Source organism: Mustela nigripes, chromosome 1, assembly GCF_022355385.1.
Source record: "Mustela nigripes isolate SB6536 chromosome 1, MUSNIG.SB6536, whole genome shotgun sequence".
Lineage (NCBI taxonomy): Eukaryota > Metazoa > Chordata > Mammalia > Carnivora > Mustelidae > Mustela > Mustela nigripes.
In genome coordinates, this window is record NC_081557.1 from 260,073,384 (window position 1) to 260,098,636 (window position 25,253).

The 25,253-nt window shown below is 42.0% G+C and overlaps 1 protein-coding gene and 1 long non-coding RNA gene across 2 annotated transcripts in view; one reads left to right on the top strand and one right to left on the bottom strand.

Moving 5' to 3' along the window:
• The first annotated feature begins 303 nt into the window (after positions 1 to 303).
• On the top strand, positions 304 to 16,073 carry LOC132015895 (uncharacterized). Its single transcript, XR_009403816.1, has 5 exons — positions 304 to 383; positions 492 to 569; positions 8,268 to 8,369; positions 11,554 to 11,622; positions 15,874 to 16,073. It is a non-coding gene; the product is annotated as an uncharacterized LOC132015895 (long non-coding RNA).
• Positions 16,074 to 19,091: 3,018 nt separating this feature from the next.
• The window catches only part of GC (GC vitamin D binding protein), a 33,373-nt gene continuing 27,211 nt past the window's right edge, over positions 19,092 to 25,253 (bottom strand). Inside the window, exons 12-13 of the mRNA XM_059385149.1 lie at positions 23,536 to 23,590; positions 19,092 to 21,213 (exon numbers count right to left, since the gene is read on the bottom strand). Coding sequence (XP_059241132.1) covers positions 23,561 to 23,590 — 30 coding nt within the window. The 3' untranslated portion in view covers positions 19,092 to 21,213; positions 23,536 to 23,560. The remainder of the gene's footprint in view (positions 21,214 to 23,535; positions 23,591 to 25,253) is intronic.

A 25,253-nucleotide genomic window follows, 5' to 3' on the forward strand; every position in this document is an offset into this window, starting at 1 on the left:
ATGTCAAGTTACATAGCAAGGGAGAATTAAGGTTGCAAATGGAATTAGTTGCTAATCAGCTGGATTTAAAATAGGGAGATTATCCTGGATTATCTGGGTGGGCCCAGTGTGATCACAAGGGTCCTTAAAAATTGAAGAAAGAAGCAGAAGAGTCAGAGGGAAATGTAATTACAGACCAAAGGTAGAGGGAGATGTGAAGTTGGCTTTGAAGACACAGGAAGAGGGCCATGAGCCAAGGAATGTGGGTGGCCTCTAAAACCTGGAAGAGGCTACGTAAAGGATTCAGGATTCACCTCTTGAGCTTTCAGGAAGGAACACAGACCTGCCCATACTTTGATTTTAACTTCTGAGCTCCTGTATGGTTTTATCTCAGATAAATTTAGGTATTATGTGGTTTTTGAACAATTATTAATTAGTCTATTTCATCTATATTATTTCATCAAATTTATGTGCATAGACATGTGTGTCATGTCCCCTCATTTTTCTTTCAGTGTCGGCTGAGTCTGCTGTGACAGCCCCTCTTTCGTTCCTGCTCTCCAAGTCTTTGCAGTCCTGTTTGGATCTGACCTGTGAGTATACCATATTTGATTTGCAAGTCTGGTACCTGGGCAATGATTGAGCTTTTAGTTGACTTCTCAGAATGTTTCCTGGGGCATCTGGGGTCAGCCCCGTGTGTGCCTAAATTGGGGGTGCAACCAGGAGTGCACAGCCAACTCTGGAAGATGGCTTCCTTGAGCTCCTACCTTTCTGTGTTTTTCCCATGCCTTTCCATGTCCCCAAGGCCCCCCTTTTAAGTCCTGCTGCCAGCAATCTGAAATCTGATTTACTCTGCTCTGCCAGCATTTCTCATGGCTCTGCCAGTGTTTGTAGCTTGGAGGTTGAAAGAGAGAGAGGGAGACAAACAGTGAGACTTTACCTCTCCCTCCCCACTCTCTTAGGTCTTAGTACCAAAGCTCTTCCAAGCAGGGAAGTAGGGGTTCCTTCTTCAGATTTTAGACCCTTGAGGACCCTCCTGCTCCGTGCTGGCAAGTGACCCCTCAACCACTCCTCAAGCCTAGACTAGGGAGGTTTGCCTGGTTCACTAATGCTCACCTCTGGGTTTAGGCACTTTGGCAGTTAGGCCAGGGGAGAGCAGGGGTACAGAAAGGTAAATATCCCATTGTTTCCATGGTGTTCCAGATCCTGTCGTCTTCCTAGCCCACCTGTTGCACGAACTACCTTTCAGTTTCTAGCTACATTCAGTGGGAGAAGCAGAACAGAAGGCTGATTCTGTCTTCCTCCCAACTGGAACTGGATAGAAAATGTGTATTAGATGGGAAGGTAGTGCACGTTGAAGGATGAACCTTTGCAGTCGTAGCCTTGGTGGAGGAAAGGGGCACCCTGGTGGGATGGTGTGGATGAACGGTCACGTGAAGGGGTCTTCTCATAACGTCACCCAGGCTGTCTCAGCTCCCAAACACAACAACCCCCGCCCCTATCCCTCCTTGAAGACACCATACATGGGGAGCCTCAGGGTTGCAGGAATGTTAGCTGAGCGTCCCAGAATTCCACCCACAGGGCTCACTTCCCTCTGCCTCCCCGCTGACCCCATCATTGTCTTCTGATAGTTTCATTTATTAACACTTGCTCACCATCATTTTCATGTGACATCTGGGGAAACTTAAAGATCATTACATATAAAATTTCTTGAATAAAGAATAAAGATCCTTATATATATTTTTTAAAGATTAACGTTAAGCTGTTTAAAGGGTTTTTTGTTTTGTTTTGTTTTTCGCTTTTTTTTGTTTTTGTTTTTAATTTTTCCATGCTCACCATTAACAAATTCAGGAGCGTGTTGGAACAGTGAGAGTTCACACTGCTCTAAAGCACACAGAAAGATGATTACATGTAATTTGCTGGAATCCTCCTTGAGTTTATGTCACTAGTAAATCTCCTGTAAGCAGTTTAGTTGTTCACACACTGAAAAGTATGTGGATTAGGGAGAGTAAAAGACTGTGTGGGAATTTATACAGATCAGGAACGCTGGCTGGCCCTTGTTGAATTCAATTTTCTCTTCTTCATGATCAGCTTAGAACCAGAATATTATTGCTGAAATGGGCTATTATTGCTGAAATTAGCCTGTTAGTCTAACTTAAGAAAAAAAAAAAATCAATGACTCTCTCCGGTCTCACGGCCGGTGGATGCCCACAGCAGGTGCAGGCTACAGGTCTTCTGACTTGCCGCCTGTTGTACTGTTTGCGAAGCGATTGTAAAGAATTCACCAGTCCTGGGAGTGGTGTTCAGGGTGCCGGTGGTCCCCCGTTGTAACAGGCATGTGGGGCATTTGCCTCCTTTGAAGCATATATCCTGGCTTCCCTTCTTATTTGGGGTGGTGATGTTCTTTTGTGTGTTCGTATATGAATTCAGCTCCAAGAACAGGAGAGGGCTAAAGGTCAGGGGGTTTACGACTCTGTCCTTTGGTCACTCAGCAGGACACGATCACAGACTTTTGGAGTTCGTGTCTACCCAGTTATCATCCGCAACCACAGTAAGGAGGGCAGACCTTTACGGGGAGCGTGTGAGTGCCAGGCACCGGACGGGTCGCTGGTGAGAAAAAGGCCAGGTGTGGTGTCTGCCCTTCTGAGAGCCGTGTGGTCTGGTCTGTTAGCAGAACTGTATCCTGAGCTAAAGAATACGTAAATGGAGGTTGGCCTCTTCTCCCCGCTCCGCTGTTCTTTTATTTTGTACTCATTATTCTTTCTAAAGCTGAGATAGGCATGGGAGAACTATTTAATCTTACTTGCCTTTTGGAAGGCCCTTTGGCATCCTTGGTGAGTCAAGAATCAGTGGTGGAAGCGGACGGGTTACTAACACTGCCTCATGAAAGGGGACATCACCGCTTTCTCTGGTTTCCTCATGACTCCAGCAGCCTCAGACCTCCGGATGCTCTGAAGTCTCGAAGCTCTTATCCTCATCCCCGCCAGCATGTAAGGGTGCTGGGTGTTCCAGGCCTGGCCCACCCCTGGTGCTGCCTTCTCACCACCGGCTCTGACCCGGGGCGGTTGGGCCATGTTCTCTGATTCATCTCTGCTTGTCAGTCCTGATATCCTGGCCGGACTCATCCTGTTGCACAAAGCAAGTCATCAACATACATCTATATTACTGCTAAATAAATTATACACCAAACATAGAGTTAAAGAAAAAAAAAAAAAGAGAGAGAGAAATTTGTTGCAACGTAGGTAGTTAAGGGATGGTTCCTGGTAGTGACTCCAGCTAGTTTTGCTTTGCTTTGCACCTTAATTTTGCTGGCTATTAGCATCCAATATTCTCAAAGCGATGATAGCTAATGAGGTCAAAGCAGCACAGAGACTCCTAGGAATTCTGTTTCAGGACTTGATGTCTTTGGCATCCTTAATATTTTATGTGTTCAAGGCTTTAAACCAATACCTGAGAGAAGCTGGCAACTCTTGTCACATAATACATAACACAGTATGTTAATTTGGAAGTAATAGAATGGATGACTGTGGTGAATCAAGAGAGCCAGTATAAGGAGGAGCCAGATATATTGGCTTCTGCAATCAAGGTATAGGTATCTTTCCGTTACTAGTCTCTGCAGTGTTTTGCTAAGATCGGAAGCTCGCCCGCCTTACCTGCTGGCCTTCAGGTCCACCCTGCATTCCCTAAGGAGGACTTCATGAGATTCCAGGGTATGGCTCCACATCAGAGGACACTTACAGGGCTCTTTCAAGGAGTTTCAATGAGAACTGATTGAGGCGGAACACCTCGATCCCTTCAGGACTTAGATATCCAAGCCTGGAACTTTTTGTAGTACCTTACAGTGGGGAGGATTCTCTGAGAGATTCCTGGACCTGTGGGCTGGTCCTGTGCAGACTCTGAGCTTGTAAGGGAGAGTCAGCCTGAAGCCACTGGCATAGCCTCTCAAGTTTCAGGAGAAAGCGCTGGTAGGACCATTATATGGTCTGTGAGAGGCCAGATGCCATGGAGCAAAACCATAACAATAAAAAATTATCACAGCTAACACTTATTAACCACTTTACTTGTCATATCTGTTTACTCGTTATAACACCACTTAGAGATACTAATATTTTCCCCATTTTACAGATGAGGCAACAAAAATATTGTTAATTGTCCAAGGTCTCACAGAGAGAGAATGGACATTTTCTTCGTGCCAAATGCAGATAGTTTGAATGGCTTAAGGTAGAAAAAGAGACATTCGTGTTTGAACACATCATGTTCTTGCTATGACAACAATATTCAATCGTAGCGTTAGATCTGGAAGATGTCCTTTAATGTGGTGGTAGGTAATCAGAAACCTCAACACACTCATATGCCCAAGATCATACAGTTAATAAATAGCAGAGCTGAGAGAGAAACTCAAGTGTTTTGATAACCGTGGCAAAGTCCTTCCATTAACTTTTTGATAGTGGGATTCAGGATGATACAGAGGCAGAACGCAAGGCCTGCAATTGTACAGTAACCAGGATTCTGCTGCCATCTAGTGGGACAATTGGATAATATATTTTTTTATTTAAAAAAAAATTTTTTTTTTTTAAATTAGTGTATAATGTACTATTAGCCCCAGCAGTACAGGTCTGTGAATCACCAGGTTTACACACTTCACAGCACTCACCAAAGCACATACCCTCTCCAATGTCCATAACCCCACCCCCCTCTCCCTATTCCCCCTACCCCCCGCATCCCTCAGTTTGTTTTGTGATATTCGGAGTCTCTTAGGGTTTGTCTCCCTCCCGATCCCATCTGGTTTCATTTGGGTAATATTTTTTAAAAAGTTTCAGAACCTGGGCTTGGAGCCGCACCACCAGCACACACAGTAAACTGCTGTCAGAGATACAAGGATGACAAGGAATTGGAGAGGTTATTTAGTGTCCTGGCAATATTTTGCAGATGGGACTGGGGGACAGATTGGGGAGTTGATTTTATGTGTATATATAAAACTCTGGTCTCTACTTTTGTTCAGCTCAGTGCTCTTTTCCTCTGGTACTCCACTGATGGGAAACAGAAGTTCCTTTCGATTCAGACTCCAAAATCAGTGTATTTGCCTGAAGTATAGTGAGGCTTTCAGCACACGTGGTATCACTCAACTTTTTATTTTGACAGATAGTTCTTAGTTATAGTACTGGAAGGGAACGCTAGTATGTATAATATGGACATATATCTATGTCTCCATTCCATATCTATATATTTTACGGCTATGTCTCCACCTTGATCTACCATTGCGGTCTTTTTTTTTTTTTTTTTTTTTTTAAAGCTTACACTAGAATAAATTTCTATTTCTTAGGCACTTGATAACTTATGATAGCCTTCAAATACACTGGCTGTCAATAGACTGCTGGTCATTATTTTTTAGAAAAGTTAATGAGATTAGTGGAGGCTGGGTGGCTCAGTCGGTTAAGTGTTTGACTCTTGATTTCAGCTCTGCTCATGATCTCAGGATTTTGAGATCAAGCCCCACATCAGGCTCCACGCTCAGTGGGGCGTCTACTTGAGATTCTCTCCCCGCTCCTTCTGCCCCCCTCACATAAACAAATAAATAAATATTTTTAAAAATGTTGGTTAGATTTAAAAAGTTAATAGAGTATACATAATAGAATACACAATATACATCAATAAAATACACTGTATGCCACTATAGTCTTAGCAGTAGAGGAATTTTATAGCAAGTTTCGTAGATGCTTATTTAAAAATAGATTTTTATTTCTACCTCTGATAAATTTTTTTTGTATATCAGGGTCCATACAAGATTTAAAACATTCTGTAAGAACTTGTTTGTTGAATCTATGCATGAAATGGACAGTAACTTAAAATGGTGACTTCTTCTCTCTTTGTCACATTTGCTAGTTTGTTTCCTCAATTCTTTTACCTAAAACAATGTACTGAATATCTGGGAGAGTAAGAGCCATTTTCATTTGGTGCTGGTGTTTTTGAAAAATAGCATGGGGGCCGGGACAGAGAGAAACAGACTTCTATCAGGAAAAAAAAGAGCTCTTGTCTTTTTTTTTGGAGGATCTCAACCATAGGGAAGATTTTAAAGATTTTTCTTATTTTTACCTCTTTTCTGTATGTTCTAGATACAATTCTTCAATAGATGGGAACTATCACCAAGTATCTTATCAGTTGTTATAATCTTCAATTTTGCAAAATGCTGGGCACATATTAAAAATTCTGCCATATTGGGAACCTGGGTGGCTCAGTTGGTGAAGCAGCTGCCTTCGACTCAGGTCATGATCCTGGAGTCCTGGGATTGAGTCCCACACTGGGCTCCCTGCTTGGTGGGGAGTCTGCTTCTCCCTCTGACTCTCCCTCTCTCATGCTCTCTCTCTCTCTCTCATTCTCTCTCAAATAAATAAATAGAGTCTTTAAAACAAATTCTGCCATATCTTTAGCAATTCTGTGGCAGTATCAGAAAGGAAAGAAGGAAGTAAGAGAGGAAGGAAACTTTAAAATCTTCAGATGCAGACAAAAATAAACGAAATGAAGCTGGCTATTAGAATATATGGGTAGACAATGCTTTCCTGACCAAACCATGAAAAACTTCTTCTTTTGTAACTTTGGCATAATTTAGAGAAGTTGCAGTGAGGTATATACATGTTGGGAAGGGTATGTGCTATGGGGAGTGCTGTATACACACACACACACACACACACACACACACACACACACACACGAGTTGAGGCCATGGCTCTGACGTCAGCCTGCTCAGCTCTGAATCCCAGCTCCGCCACCATTTACTGAGGGTAACCTTCAGCCAGTCACTTCATGTCCTATGTTGTAAATTTTCTGCTTTTTCACATAAATATTGCATAATAATTGCAGCTATTTCATAGAGCTTTGTGTGTGTGTGCTGGAATGAAGTAGTGCAGTTAAAATTGTTTTGAACAATGCTTGGCACATAGTCCACACTAATTTTCAGCTGTTAAAATAATTGTTATCAATGGCTCCAGTTAGAGATCTTGAAGGGATTAAAGTCTAGTCTTAACTCAATGGAATCATGAGTCTGATAACATTTCTCGTGAACCAGTCTCTGTTTCAACCACATAGAACTAATTCTGTTCCCTGGACAGTCGTTCCTCAATGTCTTGAACAGATCAGAGTTTCTTCTGAGACTCTGGCACTGCTCAGTACCATGTGAGGGTTAGGACATTGTGGCAGGACTCAAACTTGGGGAGCCATTATCACTTTTCTGTCTTAGCAATTGTTCGAGTCGGTTGGTATTACAAGTGTAAATGACAACATAGGCTACTCTTCAAGAGCGCATAGAAGATGAAAAGTGTGGCCTGCTCCTGGCTTTACTGGTCCCCGGGCAGGAGACCGCAGGTGCACCTGATCTCTGCGAGTGGTATCTTTATGACAGATTGGGCCTGTGCCAAGGAGGCATGGGTACGGGAGCCCTAAATAATTTACAATGGAGAATTTTTCTGGACACCACATAATATCTACATCTCCCTCAGCTAGTATCACAGACTGTGGGAGAGTTCTTGGAAAAACCGTGGACAGTGTATAGCTGGCCAAGACCTCAATTGTAGGAATGAGGAGGTCCTCAGGCCTTAATTTTTTTTTTAAAGATTTTAATTATTTATTTGACAGAGAGAGAGAGAGAGAGAGATCACAAGTAGGAAGAGAGGCAGGCAGTATGGAGGGGGAAGCAGGCTCCCTGCTGAGCAGAGAGCCCGATGCGGGGCTTGATCCCAGGACCCTGGAATCACGACCTGAGCCAAAGGCAGAGGCTTAACCCACTGAATCACCCAGGCGCCCTATCAGGCCTTAATTCTATATCTGACTTGGGATCTTTTTCTCTTGTTGGGTCTCACGTGCCAAAGGCAAGTTAATGATGTTAATCATACCCTTCAGTTAATGCACACTATCATCTTTGGGGCACGGAAGGCTCAGCTCTTGTTTAATTTATGCCCATTCCTCATACCCCATTTCCCTCTGCCTATGCGTGTATGTATTTTTAATCAACATAGATGGTCATGTATAAAAATGCCATGTGTTTTGTATTTTTTTTGCCAGCACTGTGATTTTAAGACCGATCCATGTTGCTATACATACACTGTTTGCTGTGTTTAACATGTGTGCAACATCCCATGGTGTTGAGGTGACAAGACCTCAATTGTAGGAATGAGGAAGTCCTCAGGCCTTAATTTTTTTTTTAAGATTTTAATTATTTATTAAATTATTGATTTTTATTAGTTGGCCAAAGCATTCTACCTGTTTATTCTTAACATTCTACCTGTTTATTCTTCTAGGCTAGGGCTGGAGATCCAGTTTTCATTTGACTCTCTGCCTGCACAAACAGTGCTACAGAGGCATTCTCCTGCATATTCTCCTGTGGACCATGTGAAAATTTGGTATGTTTTATGTATCTCCAGGTGCAGAACATACAGAGTTTCTGTGTATGTGTAATTGACTACGAGCCTCTAGATTCCTCCCAGAACGCGTAGACCAGCCTGCTCTCCAACCAGCGGTGCATGAGGGGGCCTTTGTCCCCAGATCTCCACCAACCCCAGCTTTGTAATTTCACTCAGTCTCACAGACGTAAAGTGATATCTCATGGTTGTTTTAATTAGCATTAGTCTGATAATTAATGAGTTTGACTATCTCTTTATATGCTCTTAAGGCTTTTGGATTTCCTCATCTGTAAATTACATTTTTAAAAAATTAATAGGCTTTATTTTTTTAAAGCAGTTTTAGATTTAGAGAAAAGCTGAGCCCACAGTGCAGTTCCCACACTTTCTCTCTGACTCCCACACAGCTTTCCCTATTAACATCTTACATTTGAATAATACATTTTTTACAATTAATGAACGATAGTTTATTTAGATTTCCTTAGTTTTTACCTCATACACTTTCTTGGTCCAGGATCCCAAATAGGTATCACATTTTATTTAGTCTTTGGGTCTCCTTGGGCTCCTCTCGGAGTGATGGTTTTTCAGACTTTTCTTGGTTTTGATGAACTTGACAGAAGTTTGAGGAATACTGGCCCAGGTATTTTATAGAATGTCCCTCTCTTGGAATTTGTCTCATGTTTTTCTCATTAATAAACTGAGTTTACAGCTTTTTAGGAGGGAGGCCACAGAAGTCAAGTTTCATTTTCATTTTCTTTTTTTTTTTTTTTTTAAAGATTTTATTTATTTCTTTGGCAGAGGCAGATCACAAGTAGGCAAAGAGACAGTCAGAGAGAGGAGGAAGCAGGCTCCCTGCTGAGCAGAGAACCCTATGCGGGGCTCCATACCAGGACCCTGAGATCATGACCCCGGGCCAAAGGCAGAGGCTTCAACCCACTGAGCCACCCAGGCGCCCCTCAAGTTTCATTTTCATTCCATCATATCAATCATCAGCATGATTTATGATTGTTGATGTTGATTTTGATTAGTTGGCCAAAGCAGTGTTCTTCAGGTTTCTCTCTTGTAAAATCTCTTTTCTCCCCCCTTTTTAAACATAGAGAATACTTTGGAAGAAATTCGCTATGCAATATCTATGCAGAAGGCGTGGGGACTTATGGTCCCTTTTTTAAGGGGGAAAAAGTTCACATACTTTATTTGTAATGCTTTTGCAGGGAAGTTTTGTCTCTTCTCTCTCATTTATTAATTTACACAATCATTTATTTATATCAGTGTGGACTAACTCATGGACATTTGTTTATACTTTGGGTTATAATTCAGTACTACTGTATATATTTTGTTGCAGCTTTGACCACTGGGAACTCTTTATATGGGCTCCTTTGTCCCACTGACTTACCCCAGTCTTCGTGGGTTTTTTTTTTCCCCCTATTTTTGAGCACTTCCAGTCTTCCTGATACTACAATATACTCTAGGCTGATTCTGATTATTAACAGTCATTTCTCCTAGGATCCTTTACTCCTTTTGTTGGTGAGAATGGCATTAGAAACTAGGGTCAGAGTGCTAGGTATGTTCATGGCTTCTGAATTATCATTTCTTTCAGGCCTTCTCTGTGGACAGAGCAAGCACACACGTGTGTGTATGAAACCCAGTGTATATACACATATTCATAAATATTTCCGTATGTAACCATCTGTAGCTACCTTAGGTTAAACATGGGTTCTTACTGATGTCTCCAGCTCGACTCCATTACCACCTGGATCATTTCAGCCTCCTCGCCTCTCTTATTTGTAAATGTCCGTTCCAACAGTGAGAAACTTGGCTCCTAGTATCTTCCATCCACTTACTAATAATTCAGTTCCAGCACACATGGTAGCAGTACCAGAATTGTTAACAAGTATCTCCACGGGAAATAACTTTATCAGCTGGAGTGTAGTGCTTATGCATTATTCCTTTCGCCCTTCGTCTTAACAGACTTCATTGGTTTCTAAAGTTGTGAGGGTTGACACCATTTCCCCTGACCCTTCTGGTGAAGTTGTTTCGTACATTTAGAATACAGTTAAATTCTCTTGTCATAGTCTGCATTCTTTCCTCTGGTCTTTGACTTCATAAATGATGTTTTTGAAGTTGCGTACATTAACGTTCAGCATTTGGGTTGTACAGTTCTGTGGGTTTTGACAAATGTGTAATGTCCTTTGTCCACTGTCACAGAACCGTGCAGAATAGCTTTACTACCCTGAAAATCCTCTGTAGTCCCCCTGGTCATTTGATGGTGCATTTTATTTTATTTTCTGTGTGGATTTTCTTTTATTTTCTAAATTTTAATGCCTTGTCAGTTTTAGAATTGCAAATCTACCACTATTTTGCTTAAGATTTGTCCTTTTATGAATCTTTTTGAAGTAGGTTGTTCCTGACCCCATGTTATGAATATGTTTACTTACATTCTTCCCTATTAATTCCAGAGTATTCTAAGTTTACCTTAAAGAGTTTAGTCCCTTTGTATCTTCAAATGTTATCTATTTGATAACATTCCAATTTAATTTTTTCTACACATTGAAGAAAAATGTCACAATAGCTACAAAACAATCCAACCTTTTCACAGTGATTTATGATGCCATTACTATAGTTTTAAGTTCCATATAGACCTGGATTTCTATTCTGTTTTAATTAACTCTTTGTATGTTTTTTTTAATTATATCTTAATATCTACTTATGTACATTCCCACACATTACTCTTCCTTTTTTGACTTCTTTCTTGTAGATCTTAAAATTTCTGCATTCATTTTCAAATAAGGATTTTGAATGAATTTTTTAAAAATTCACCTGGAATTTTAGCGGGGATTGTATTTAACTTATACATTTGAAGAGGATTGATACTTTGGTGATAGTGAGTTCTTCCCTTCAAGAGCATGGACTGTCTTCTCATTTATTCAGCTCATGTTTTATGATCTTACTAACATTTTAAAGTTTCCTGAATGCCTGAGCAGATTATAGAAGCTTTCTTCCACTTACACTGCCCAGGGTTGAATCCACTCCACTCAACCTGTCTCCCAGTTCGATGTTCCCAAGACTAAGACGACTTTTAGGGGATTCCCCAGCCTTCAGACTCTCCAAAGATTCTCATAATTATTGTCGTTATGGTTGTTAGTTTTCCACATCATTTTAGTTTCCCTTCACATTTATGATTTTCCAGCCTTGGAGGAAAGAGTGCCGGCAGCTTGCTTGATGTCACCATGCTGAAGAGCCTGGATGTAATTCTCTGGTAAGCCTGTGTGAGCCCCGCATCGCATCGGGCTCTCTGCTCAGCCGGGAGCCTGCTTCCCTTCCTCTCTCTCTGTCTACCTCTCTGCCTGCTTGTGATCACTCTCTGCCAAATAAATAAATATAATCTTAAAAAAAAGAAGCCTGTGTGAATGAGGCAGTGTATTGTTGTCATGTTTTTGTGGGCGTCGGGGGAAGAAGTCACCGACTTGATCCATTTCAGTACCTGTAAAATGAGGACCTGACCTGGACTTGCTGGCCTAGGTGGACAGGGAGAAACAGAGGCCCACAGAGCACATATCTAAATATTTGACAGTTTCAAATACATCGGACAAACTGTTAAATAAGTAAAATATGTTTTATCCTCCTTGTTGGGCAAACGTAATTTTATAACAACCTGAAAATCCAGGTTCAGGTCTGAAATTCTTAGATCCTCTGAATTCTGTAGTAGAACTTGGCAAAATGCAGAAAGGCCGCCTTGACCCTGTGGCCTGTCTCGGTTTCCCTCCCAGATCCAACTCTCTCCGCCACTGTGACGATCTCATAGCATGCACGTGCACATGTTGGTCCATCTGTCTAAAGCCTATCTACACCTTCTACAAACAAGTGCCTCTTGGCGCACCAATCATGTGGTCCCCCTAGAGAGAAGACCTATGTAGATGCTGGAATGGAATGGAATTCTGGCATCCTGGGTACTAGAATAAGGTCTGGAAGGAGGAAGAGTTGATTTTAGGGTGGGCATGTCCCTTCGGCTTGATAGATGCCTAGCCCCTTGGTGGGAGGGAAGGGGGTCCCGGCTGGACAGAGGGGAGAATAGGGCATCTTAAATTTTGTTGCCCAGAGTTAGAGCTCTGTGTGCCTAGGCCCACGAGAGGGACTGGTCAAGTACTATTGCTTCTTGTAGGCTTTGAAGAAAGAAGTATCATCCATTCCTTTTAAATTCTGAAGAGGCTTAGTTGTTGCCTAACCCCCTGATGCAGGGGAGAAGTTTCCATTTTGGGGGTCAAATAAAGGATGGATTATGAGAAGAGGGACATCTTCCCTTCCCCCAAATCCCTCTTCTTTCTGTTCTACCTGCGGAATGTAGAGATGAACCACAAGTTCCCTCTTAGCCCGGCTATTTTTTTTTTTTTAAGATTTTATTTATTTGTTTGAGAGAAAATGAGAAAGCATGAGCAGTGGGGAGGGGCAGAGGGAGAGGGACAAGAAAACTCCCTGCTGAACAGGAAGCCCAAAACAGGCTGGGTCCTGGAATGCCAGGGTGCCAGGATCATGACCTGAGCTGAAGACAGCTGCTCACCTGACTGAGCCACCCTGGTGCCCCTAGCCTGGCTGTTAAGAGAAAAGGGAGTGGCTTAACACAGAGGCTGGACGTGCAGATGGTGGCTGGGGAAAGTATGCCTTTCTAAATGAAACTTCACTAAGTCCGGACAATGTCATTATTTTAAAGTTGTGTTGTGGCTGGGTTTAAAATCAAATCATGTGTTTTCTTAATTATCTATGCATAGAGAAAGGGGCTCCATCCTGAAAAGTCCTAATCACCACTGATGTTCTTAGCAACTTAGTTGATGAGATAAAAGAGTCTTTTATGAGGGAGAGGGGGGTGAGGAACACGAGATACAACCCTTGATTCTATTTTGTAAAGATTGTGTTCTGGACTGGCAGAGTCACAGATCCATCTCCGATTGGAAAGGGGTCAGTGGTACTGAATTTTGTATAAAGCAGCAGAAAAGAATCAAATCTCTTAGGTAGGCAAGTCAGAGAGACAGTGGTGTTCAAATGACTTGTTACTTCTTGTCTTTCCTTTGTCTCAAATCTTCCTGAAGGAGATGAATGATAAGTAGTGATGACCTCGTTGCCCTTGGAGCATGAACAAAGGTGTGGGTAGATGGAGGTCTTGCAGCTGGTATGCTCTGAAAGCCCGAGTTTCTAGGTGGAAGTCCAGTCCTTTCATGTTTTGCATACTCGTCTCGTAAATTTCAGAAGAGTGGAGACAGTGATCAGTGTCACAGACACGTGCTCCGGAGAGAACTGTCTCTTCTTTTTAGTTAAGTATTAAACTGCAGCACATCCTGGCTTATGGTTGTCTTTCAGGAATAGCTAAGTAATAGAAGAAAGACCTGGGCGGTCTATTTTCAGGAACGATGATCTATCATATATGCACGGCAATAATGATGCAGTTCTAAAATTTTAACATGTCAGACAATTTTACGTAATGTTTGCATTATATTCACTCAGTGTTTCCATGATTACATGGAAATGCTCGGAGCCACCATTTTGAAGTATAGACTTACCAATTAAAAATTATATAAATGACTATATATAATTGCCAACCGATGAGAGTGTTGATTTTACTTGTATCAAAATTAATCACAGGTTTCATCATTGCTTTGTGTTAATAACTGACGATGCAAAGCTATGTGATTCTCTGCTTTTTTTTAAATAAGATTTTATTTGAGAGAGAGACAGAGCATAAGAGTGGGGAGGGTCAGAGGGAGAAGCAGACTCCCTGTTGAGCAGGGAGCTTGATGTGGGGCTCAAACCCAGGACCCTGAGACCGTGACCTGAGTCAAAGGCAGATGTTTAACTGACTGAGCCACCCCGTTGCCCCTAATTCTCTGCTTTTTACATACAGATAATTAAAAATTAGAGCAACAGCTGAGTGTATTTGTTGGTTTAACGTGAGTGTATGAGACATCATAACTGGGAACGTATGAATGACAAGGAGCCAGATATGACAGACTGGGTGACAAAAGCTCATTGGAGACGAATTCACTTTATTTGATGTTAAGTTCGAAGCAATATTGACCTTATTCTGTGTTTATATTTGTTTATTATTTTCATCTAATTTTATATCTAAACTTATTCTACGAACTACTCCACAGATTACTAACCTAGAAAGTAATTTTTTAAAAATGTTGGTGATTTTCCTTCTGGCCAGCAAATCTGTGCTGGGATCTGATCCCTATTTAAATACATCACTTCCCCAGCCTTTGGAGCGGGTTGACGGGTTCTGCATTCCCACTGCGAGGACACATGTGTTGATCGAAACATGTTGTACCGACGGTGGAAACTCCGTGGATCAAACACCGCAGCGCACGTCGTCTCCTCGCCGAGCCGCTGGGGCGTCCGCGGGGCCTGCGGGCCAGACGCAGCGGGAGGGTCGCCGCCTGCCTGCCCAGGGCGGACGCGAGAGGACAGCTTGCGCCGGTCTGTCCTGGGAACCGGGGGCACCTGCAGCCGCCGCGGGAACGGGCCGGCTGCCCTGAGGCTGCCTGCGGGGAGCCTGAGCGCAGAGCGCCCGGAGGGAGATGCTCCCGGGGCCCCGCGGTTGGTGGCTTCCACGCAGGTCCAGCTTCTGCGAAGGAAAGCGCCTTCGGGACGGGCGCGCCGCGGCCCGAGCGCAACTGCCCGGGGAAACCCCGAGCTCAGTCCGCACCCACCGGGGAGCAGTTTTGGCGGTTGCTACCGCTCTCAGCGGCCGCGTCGGGCCACGGCCGGAGCAGTCAGGGTCGGGGCGTTAGTGGTCCCGCCACGCCCGACGTCCGGAGGCACCGGGCGCTGCGCTCTCCGTGCGGCTCTGCGGGGGGATCGAGCCCGTCCCGCGGAGCCCGTGTCCCCTGTGCATTAGTCGTAGCAGGACCAGATTCTCGGCCTCAGGTAAATCTGACGAAGACGGAACCAGATAAGACGGGAAAGTTTCCGAAAAAGTAACACTGAAACCGCTCAAGAGCCTAAAGTTGGACAAACATCAAAACGGCTGCACCAGGGCTCCTGCGAAGCTCGATATTAAAAAATGATCGCGGCGGCTGGGTGATCAGTCAGCGAAGCATCTGCCTTCCGCTCAGGTCGTGATCCAGGGTCCCGGGGTCAAGTCCCGCATGAGGCCCCCTGCTCTGCGGGGAGCCTGCTTCTCCCCCTCCCTCTGCAGCTCCCCGGCTTGGGTGCTCTATCTCTGTCAAATAAACCAATAAAATCTTTTTTTTCCCCCAAGGTTTTTATTTATTTATTTGACAGAGATCACAAGTAGGCAGAGAGAGAGGGAGAAGCAGGTTCCCTGCTGAGCAGAGAGCCCGAAGAGAGACTTGATCCCAGAACCCTGAGATCATGACCTGAGCCCAAAGCAGAGGCTTTAACCCTCTGAGCCAACTAGGAGCCCCAGTCAATAAAATCTTAAAAAAAAAAAAAAAAAAAAAGATTTTATTTGTTTGTTTACAACAACAGTTATTTGTTTATTTGTTTGTTTATTTAGAGAGCGATTTTGGGGAGGAGCGGAGGGAGAGGAAAGAATCTCCAGCAGCCCCGGGCTCAGTGCCCAGCTGAACCCAAGACCCCGAGATCCTGACCTGAGCGGAAATGGACTTGGATGCTGCACCCACCCAGCCGCCCAAGCTCTCAGGGAAGCTCTATTTTTTTTTTTTTTTAAAGATTTTATTGATTTATTTGACAGACGGAGATCACAAGTAGGTAGAGAGAGAGGAGGAAGCAGGCTCCCTGCTGAGCAGAGAGCCTGACTCGGGGCTCCATCCCAGGACCCGGAGATCATGACCTGAGCTGAAGGCAGCGGCCCAACCCACTGAGCCACCCAGGAGCCCCATCAAGGAAGCTCTATTTTAAAGAAACCTTTTAACTCTTTTCTGAAAAACTCCCCTCCTCCTCTCTTAGCCTTTTGTTTCAGGAACCTGGTACCACACCCAAGGGGGCTAAGGCTGGCAGTGCATACATGGCTCCTGATGAAACCTGTAGATCCTGTATTTCCCCATAAAAACCCCAGTCCCTTGCTCTGGGAGGGATTTGCAGCCTTGTTGTTGTTGTTATTGTTGTTGTTTTTAATATGTATGTATTTTTAAGATTTTATTTATTTATTTGAGAGAGAGCGAGCGAGCAGGAGCCAGGGGGAGTGGTCGACGGGAATGGAGCAGCCGACTTGGGCTGAGCGGGGAGCCAGAGGCAGGACTGCATCTCAGGACCTTGGGATCATGACCTCAGCAGGAGATGGATGCTTAACCAGCTAAAAGCTTCTTTATCCCAAACCGTGTCTTCCAGTGTAATTTGGTTCGGAAGCACAGAGGTCGGCTATTGACAACAACACAGTGTGTAAAAAGTGAAGTATTGTACTATTTTTTACATTTTCTTACCTAAACTTAGCAGGAGTTTAATATTGAAATGAGACTCCTACTCCATCACTAATGCTATCTTTTAAGAAAAAAAAAGTGGCTTAATTTTCTTTTCTCAAATTTTTAAACATCCTCAAGAACTAAATGAAAAAAAAAAATTAGATCATCTGGCCTATTGTGTACAAAATGGCGAAATTCACACAGTTGCTAAAATCTCTGGGAATAATGGTTGCTCATTTTTTTAACTTGGCTTTTCATGTTGTTCTAAACAAAGCTGTAGCACAAGGTGATCAGTCCCTCCCACTTTTATGAAAATCTGATTTCAGAATTGCTTTCTGCACAGCTATCTGCATTTAGGTCTGTTAGCCACAAGGTGGAGGCAAAGATATTTTTATTTGAAGCAAGCATGTCCCGCCTGGCCAGGCTTGCCGCGGTGCAGCATCCAGGGTTGCAAGGATCTGTGTTTCTGGGCTTGTAGCATGAAAAAGACACGTAATCCATTATTGGAAACTTTCTTACTGGGGCAGAAGCAATATAGGAATTCCGAACCCCTCCTTGGTGGATGGGTAAGTGGGTATGATTGTTAACTGCAAACTGGAATTTGCTGGAAAGAATTAATTGTAAAACTATAAGACTTGCAGTGGTGCATGTAGTGGAAAGAATAGTTAGGTACTTTCTTGGCCTGGTGGGGAAAAGAATATCTCAGATCCTGAAATGGACAAGGAAGAAACTGCCTCTGGGAAAGGCCATCTTTTGACTTGATTATCCATGACCGGGTTTTCTGTAATGGGAGACAAACATTTCATTCCATAATTGACAGCATTCCTTCACTGGTTGATTTCAGATTCTTCCCTTTTTCTAGTTTGGGTGAGGGTGCCAAAACTTTTTTTTTTTTTAAAGATTTAATTTATTTGAGGGAGAGAGACAAAGGAAAGAGAGAGAGAGAGAGCACAGAGGGAGAGTGAGAAGGAGAAGCAGACTCCCCACTGAGCAGAAAGCCCGACTTGGGGGCTTGATCCCCGGACCCTAAGGTCATGATCTGATCCAAAGGCAGATGCTTAACCAACTGAGCCACCCAAGTGCCCCATGTACTAGGCTTCTAAACCAGTGAGTTAGACTTTTGTACAGCAGGTTCCACTCAAGACTGATTAAAACTGAATCTCTGAGAATCGCTGGTCTCTACACTGGGTGAAGGCCAGGCTTTGATGGTGGGGAGGGGTACACAGAAAGAGTCATAAAACACAAGCTTCTTAGTCTTCTTGTTTATTTCTAGCTGTTTGGAAATTGGGTAAACTGTGAAGTTGACTCAATTCTTGTTTCATTAGAGCATATTGCTGTTGGATCAAATGACGTAATAGAAAGGCTTTCCCCTTGTTATGTTTTTAAATTAAAATCTCCATAAAAAGGAGCTTTGCTTTTTTAAGAATTTCCAGGAAAAGGTATTAATATACTATTCCTGTGTAGACCACTTAAGGTGATGATTTTCAGGTGATGGTTTAAGAATCACCAACAAACTAAAAAAAAAAAAAAAAAAGAATCACCAACAAACTGAGGGTTTTGGAGGGGAGGGGACTGGGGTTTGGGTGAGCCTGGTGGTGGGTATTAAGGAGGGCATGCATTGCAGGGAGCACCGGGTGTGGTGCATAAACAACGAATTCTGGAACACTGAAAAGAAATAAAGTAAAATGAAATGAAAAAAAAAAAAAAACGTACAAAAAGAAAAAAAAAAGATTCACCTGTGGAGTGATTTAGGCATCTAGAAAAACACAGGGTGTTAGTACTACAGTTTGAAAGACATTAAGTCTTGTATAGGACGATGCAATTTCCAGTTCTGTGTGATGGCTGAACTTCATGGGTCAACTTGGCTACTAGAGTATGGTGGCCATTTGTTTAGTCAAATGTTAGGCTAGAGGTTGCTGTAAAGGTATTTTGTAGATGTGATTAACATCAATCACCAGCTGATGTTAAGTAAAAGAGATTACTACCCTTTACGATGTGCATAGGCCTCATCCAATCAAAGGCCTTAAAAGCAGAACTCTATTTTTACCTCGAGGCTGTAACACAGAAACCCTGTGTACGTTTCCAGACTGTCCGCTTGCCTCGTGAACTTCAGACTCGCCACTCCATGACTGGGTGAGCCAGTTCTATGAACTCTCCCTGTTTTTCTGTCTCTTGGAGAACCCCTACTGATACAGTGTGTGATTGCCATTTTTAGAAACAAGGAATTGTGTTTGTTTCTATTATGGTGAGTACCTTGTTTTTGGAAGAAGGTGATAGGTAATGCATATAAAACGGAGGATAGTTTATATATAACAGACACTAACGAGTTAAATCACTTCTGGTTGACAGTAGATGGAAATTCGAAATCATCTCTTTAATGACGAAAAGCACTTAGGAAGTAAGTGTGAATTTTGACAATATCTTCTCAAAAGATCTCTGCAAAATGTAACAAATATAAGCATAATTATGCATATAAAGTCTCAAATTTAAACTTGTATTATAATGATGGTATATTTGGGTCAGAGATCCTTAATATTAAAAAAAAAGCAATGTAAGTTTTTCAGAGTTTGCTGAGAAATATATTCAGGGGAACCATGAAAACGTGCACGTGCACCTGTGTGTATGTGTGCCTATGTGTATGCACACCTGTGTGCACCTGTGTGTACACGCACCTATGTGTGCATACACCTGTGTGCACCTGTGTGTATGTGCACCTGCGTGCATACGTGCACCTGTGGGCACCTGTGTGTACGTGCACCTGCAGGCATGTGTGTACATGCTGCTGTGTGTACATTATATAACTACTTCAACCATTATATAACATTTATTGAATATTTAGTGACAAAAAGCACCCGGTTCTCCTTGGTCAGGCATAAAAATGCTTGACCAAAATGGGCATGATTGTAGTGGTTTATGAATGATTTCTCAAGAACAGAGCAGAATTTTCCAAGATTAATTTTACAGAGCAATAATTCTGGGTGATACTCAAAAAGGATCCGTGGTTAAATTAGGGACACTAAATTGTACTCGGTCGATTGTGACTCTTCAAGGAAGATACATTATATTGTTTCCAGAACTAATTTCATCAGGGAGCACATTCTTCCAATATACCTTCCAAGACTAATGGGCACGGCATCTGGACTTGAAGGCTAAGTCTCTGCTTTGTTCTTCCCTGTTACCGTAGGCCACTCATTTGCCTTTTTGGAGTTCCATTCTCTTAATTTTATCAATAATGTTTACATCCCAGAGTTGGTTTTGAAGCTTCACCAAGATACTTTGGAAGTAAAAAAGGACTTGAAGAAATTTAAAATCCTGCCTAAATATGTAGTGCATAGTTTGTTGCCCCCCTTTTTTTCTTTGAGGCATCTGAAGAACTTTCTACTTGAGGTTAATCTCCCATTTTGGAATCTTTGTGGGATGTAAGACTGACCCCTTCTACAGAAGCTGCAAGGAGACAGGCATTTTATTTTCCAGTTACTGGCCGCTAAAGTCTTGAGGATTTGACCTTGGCTTAGTTAATGATATATTCTTCCTGGTGAGAAGACTTAGAATCTTGAGGCATGACCAAGGATGATTTTGGTTAATGTAACTCCGCTTATATTTGCTACAAAATCTGCTTCATCTCTGCCATATAACTCTACATCCACTATGAGATAAATGTAAATCCCTTCAGGCAATTACTTATGAATATAGAAGCTTTCCTTGGCTTGTATTGATTTCAGCGAGGTGCTTATTCTAAAGGTATGACTGTTTTTTCAAAACAAAACCTGTCCACTTAGAACATTCATTTTTCCCTGAGCAAAGGAAGCACACAGAAATAATATCTTCTGTGGTGTACATGTGGTAAGTTGAATTAAGCTGAAATCAGGTTTTTAGAATTTTGACCCAATAAATTGCTCTGAGGGCTCATCTTTAGCAAAGATAAAAATGTTCAGACCACAGAGATTTTTATGCAAGGCAGATGTTACCTACTTAATGCCACACAACCTGTAGCTGGGAGCACAAAGGTGTTCTCAGGAAGGCAGTAGTGGTTCTTTAAGAAGTGCGCAATCCCAGGCTATTTATGATAGAAGTCTGGCTAACTTTTCCTTAATGGTTCCTATTAAACCTGAGAAGCAATCAAGAAAGGGAGCTTAGTGTGCTGGGAATTTGAAATTGTATACTTAATGTTGTGGATCTTCTAGAAAGACAGCAGAGAACTAGAAGAAAGCAGGTGCTCATGAGGTTGGGGCTGCCTAAAACAGCATCTTTGTGAAAATCACAGGGAAAGAGCTGAAGATCAACATTGTAATATTATCCTCAGTAACATTTGTGGTCTGCATTATATTTATTTTCATAGCAAATTATCAAACTTATCATTGTATAAAGATATTGTAGCTGATAAAAAGCAGGGAGTATCCTACTGGTCTTCCCAGGAGCTCTGGTTTTGCTTAGGTTAGGCCATCAGATGTTCCCAGGTGGTTTCAAAACCAGATCTATAAGAATAATGAAAATAAATGTTAGAAAAACAGCTAATGGGCAAGAGTCATAATATCGCTTAGCAGATGTTTATAAGGTCTGGTTATTTTTATGTTTAAAGAGAAACCTGTCTAGCATGACGCATATATCCAGCATGGCCCAATTCATGGGTCCAGACCAAAAATGTAAGAAATTCCCAAGACCTGTCTAAAAGGCCATCACTGTTGTTATGTCAAGGTACATCGTAGCTTTTCTTTTTTTCTTTGAATTAATGTTGTGTGTAACTTTGCACTCAGAGAATGAATGGTTACAGCCAAAACAAAAAATGCAGCAACCAATAGCACATGAGCCTTCCTCGTCATGGGATTGAGAGAGTAGTTTTTTTTTTTTTTTTTTTTTATAAAACACTTAGTGTAAGTTTTTATCAAATCCCCTCTACTTTGTAATGAGGCAAATATGTCAACTCTACCCCTTGGTTACCAAACCCACTGAGATGCGGCAGCAGAGTTATACCATAGTTCAATTTGTACAGTTCGAGGGATTCCATCTTTCATTGTACTGAGTTTATGCCTTTGAGGAAGAGACAGGAGAGACAGGAGACTCGTGCTTTCTTCATGGGTTTCTCTCAAGGTGCCAGCACCTGGCTGTAGTGAGTGTGATTCTGGTGGTGTTTTCTGTCCAGCTTGAATCTGTGATGGGAGCCTGACGCCTTTATCTGTCAGTAACCCAGGGAATACTATTTCTAAAGCTGAAAAACAGCTACCTGGCCTCCTGGGATTTCACAGGAACCTGTAATTCTCTCTCTAGTGAGGTATGCCACGATGAATTTTGGGGCTTGAAGAAAGAAAGTGATCGAGGGGACCAATATCAGTCAAGAGGACAACTCCGGTTTATAATATGATATTAGTTAAGAACGAAGTTGTGTCTCACTGTTGGCTGGAAGACTGGGATCATAGGTGTACTTAAGGATGAGAACTCCTGAGGTCAAAGCTTCAGCTCTACATCTGATGAAATACAGATGATCTGATACAGATTGACGCACTACAGATAACTCAACATCTCTCACGGAGGTAGAATGCATAGACAGCTGCAGTTGGTTTAAAGGTGTTAGGAGCTACTTCAGAATGAATAGTACGTGTCCCTTCTGCCATGGGAGAGTTGACATATTCTTGTAAGAGAAAACTCTGAAGAATATGAATCTATACTAGAATCTATTCTGTTCTAGAGCAATTTAGAATACGAGAAGACTGATCTGGGGGAAACCCATTTGAGTTTAGGTTCATGTTATCTGTAGTTGAAGCTGCAGCAGCAACTTTGTGGGTAGGACTGCCATTTCCTAGGTGTTTTCCATACATTCCCTCCCTTTCATCATTATAACAGTGCTGAGAGCTAGACACTGGAATGCTTTTTTCACACACACACAAAAAGACACTGAGCTTTAGGGAGTATAATAACTTGCTAACAAAGATAGATAGTTGAAAGGGACATTTTAATGTAGAGTGGGTAATTTCAAGAGTTTCTGTGACCACCCCCATTATCCTGCCTCTTAGGATGTTGATTTTCTTTTTTACTGTTTGATGTTCAAAGAGTTTATATTGGATGTGATGGAATGATTTGATTTCCTTAGTCAATGGTCTTTGCTTCCATATCATTTTGAGGAATGTTGTCAATAAATCAGCAAAATAACAATCTTATAACATTAAAAAGCCTCTGTTCAATGAAGGTCTGAAATAAACTGAAATGATTTTCATCATTTTTAATCTCAAAAGTAATATCTTTAAAATGAGTGCAATTAAATCTGGAGAGAATAATCTTGTAACATGCAGAGTTGAGGTCAACTTCAGTTTACGGTGTGAGGTTAATTTTATGCTCTTAACATCATCATGTATTTTTTTTAATGGGTGAAAGTGTAATATCTAAAATAAGCAAGTGATAATACTTTAAACATGTTGATTTAATTTGAAAAATGCCTCTTTCCTTCTAAGAACCCTGTTCTCTTTAAGACTTGATGGATTCTGACTTTAAACTGAGTCTTTAAACTTTGAATGCATCAAAGTTGCTGAAATGATCTCCATGTAGTCATTATCTTAAATGCGATGTTGTAATGGGTATAGTACCAAGCTGGGGACCTGGATTCTAGGCCTAAATGGGTCAGAAGTTGGTTGTGTATGTGTGTATAAGCTCCTTAACTTTTCCATATGCTTAATGTTTTCACTGTAAAATGAATTTGAATAGATGATAGTTAGCAAGGAGACTATTCAAATTGTTCTTGGATTTTTTTAAGTACATATCTGGGACTTTAAAAACTATACTTAACTGCCTTTAAAAACTATACTTACCCAAGACCACACACATGCATCAGGACTATAGGATGTTTTTCATTTCAACATCAATCTGAAATGAAAAAACATTATCTAAGTCATAAAGTATCTCATAATCTGTTGCACAAGGTATACACAAATTTGAACCTTGCTTGGGGGAAAAGGTTCTTGTCAAATGTAGCTTTATATTAAAGTTTTTATTAGTCATCATTCACATTTATTTATTTTTATACTGACCCTGCCCTTAGAATTTACTGTGTCGCAGGAAAAACAGACAAGAAAGAAAAGACCGTAGTTACCAAGTGCCAGTTCCTGGGTGTGCATGGAATAGTAGGGGCTAGTGGAAGAGTGTGAGTGCCAGGGAAGGATTCCTCAAGGAGGTAAGGTGAGGTCTAAATTGAATCCTGAGACTTGATGCAAGAGTTAGCCAGGTTGGAGTGAGCATCAGTCTGTGGTGAGTTATTACGTGCAAAATCCTTGAGGTAAGAGCAAGCTGAATGTACTTGAAAGAATGCAAGTAGTTCAGGAGGACCAAAAAAAGGGGGGGGGGGCAGGAGGAACGAGAAGTAATGGTGGGTCCGACTGGAAAAGAAGTCAGGGGTCCAAACTCTCTATTACAAAAACAAAACTTTAGATGCAATGCAGATAGAGGAATGTGCGAGCTATTTTGTATTCTACAAAGGTTATTTTGACCTCTCTATAGAGATGAGATTCAGGGTGAGGCATGGAAGGTGGTGGGATTGGAAAAAGGAGACCAACTGGGACATTGTAATTCAGGCAAAAGTCTACTTGTGCCTGCACTTAAGTCCCAATAATGTAGAAGTGGGGAGGTAGAGATAACTGATGTGTAAGAATTGATGGGATTTGGTATTTGGACATACATTTTAAAAAAAGACAATATCAAGGTCACTTGTTAACTTAGACAATGAATAAATGGTGGTGATTCTCATAACCTTAGGAAACACAAAAGGAGGTTTTTAAGGGGAAGATTTTGGACATGTTGAAATTAATGAAACACTTTTTTAGGCTGGTTCATTCTTCCAGTGGCTGTGCCGAGTATATTTAGAAAGGTAGATAGAGGTGGGTCCCTGGGTATAAATGACTTGGAGTCAATGTAGTAGATAGGCAATATTTTTAAGGAAAAATCTGTTAAGCAAATGTAGGGCAAGGAGATTTAATAAACTATATCCCAAATATTATAGGAAGACAGGACAAATATTGACACCAAGCACTGAGAATCAAAACAAACGCTGTTCTAACATGAAGTCCTGGAGGCCAGCTCATCAACCTAGCTGCGAGATTAGTGTAGAAAACCATCTAAAGGGCTAAGGCAGGGGCGCCTGGGTGGCTCAGTGGGTTGGAGCCTCTGCCTTTGGCTCAGGTCATGGTCCCAGGGTCTTGGGATCGAGCCCTGCATCGGGCTCTCTGCTCAGCAGGGACCCTGTTTCCCTCTCTCTCTGCCTGCCTCTCTGCCTCCTTGTGATCTCTGTCCGTCAAATAAATAAATAAAATCTTAAAAAAACACATAAAGGGCTAAGACAAACAGCAGAGGGTCTCTTCTCGCAGCAATCCGGACAACCACATGTGTGCGAGAGTCTCCGTTCCATTTGTCTCCCTCTTCTCTAGCAATTACTGAAAGATTGGCTCTTTGGCAGCAGCACTGCTCTACATTTGCTGGATATGAAGTAAGAAAATCATTGTAAGCCTGCCTTTTCATCATCGTAATTGAACATACA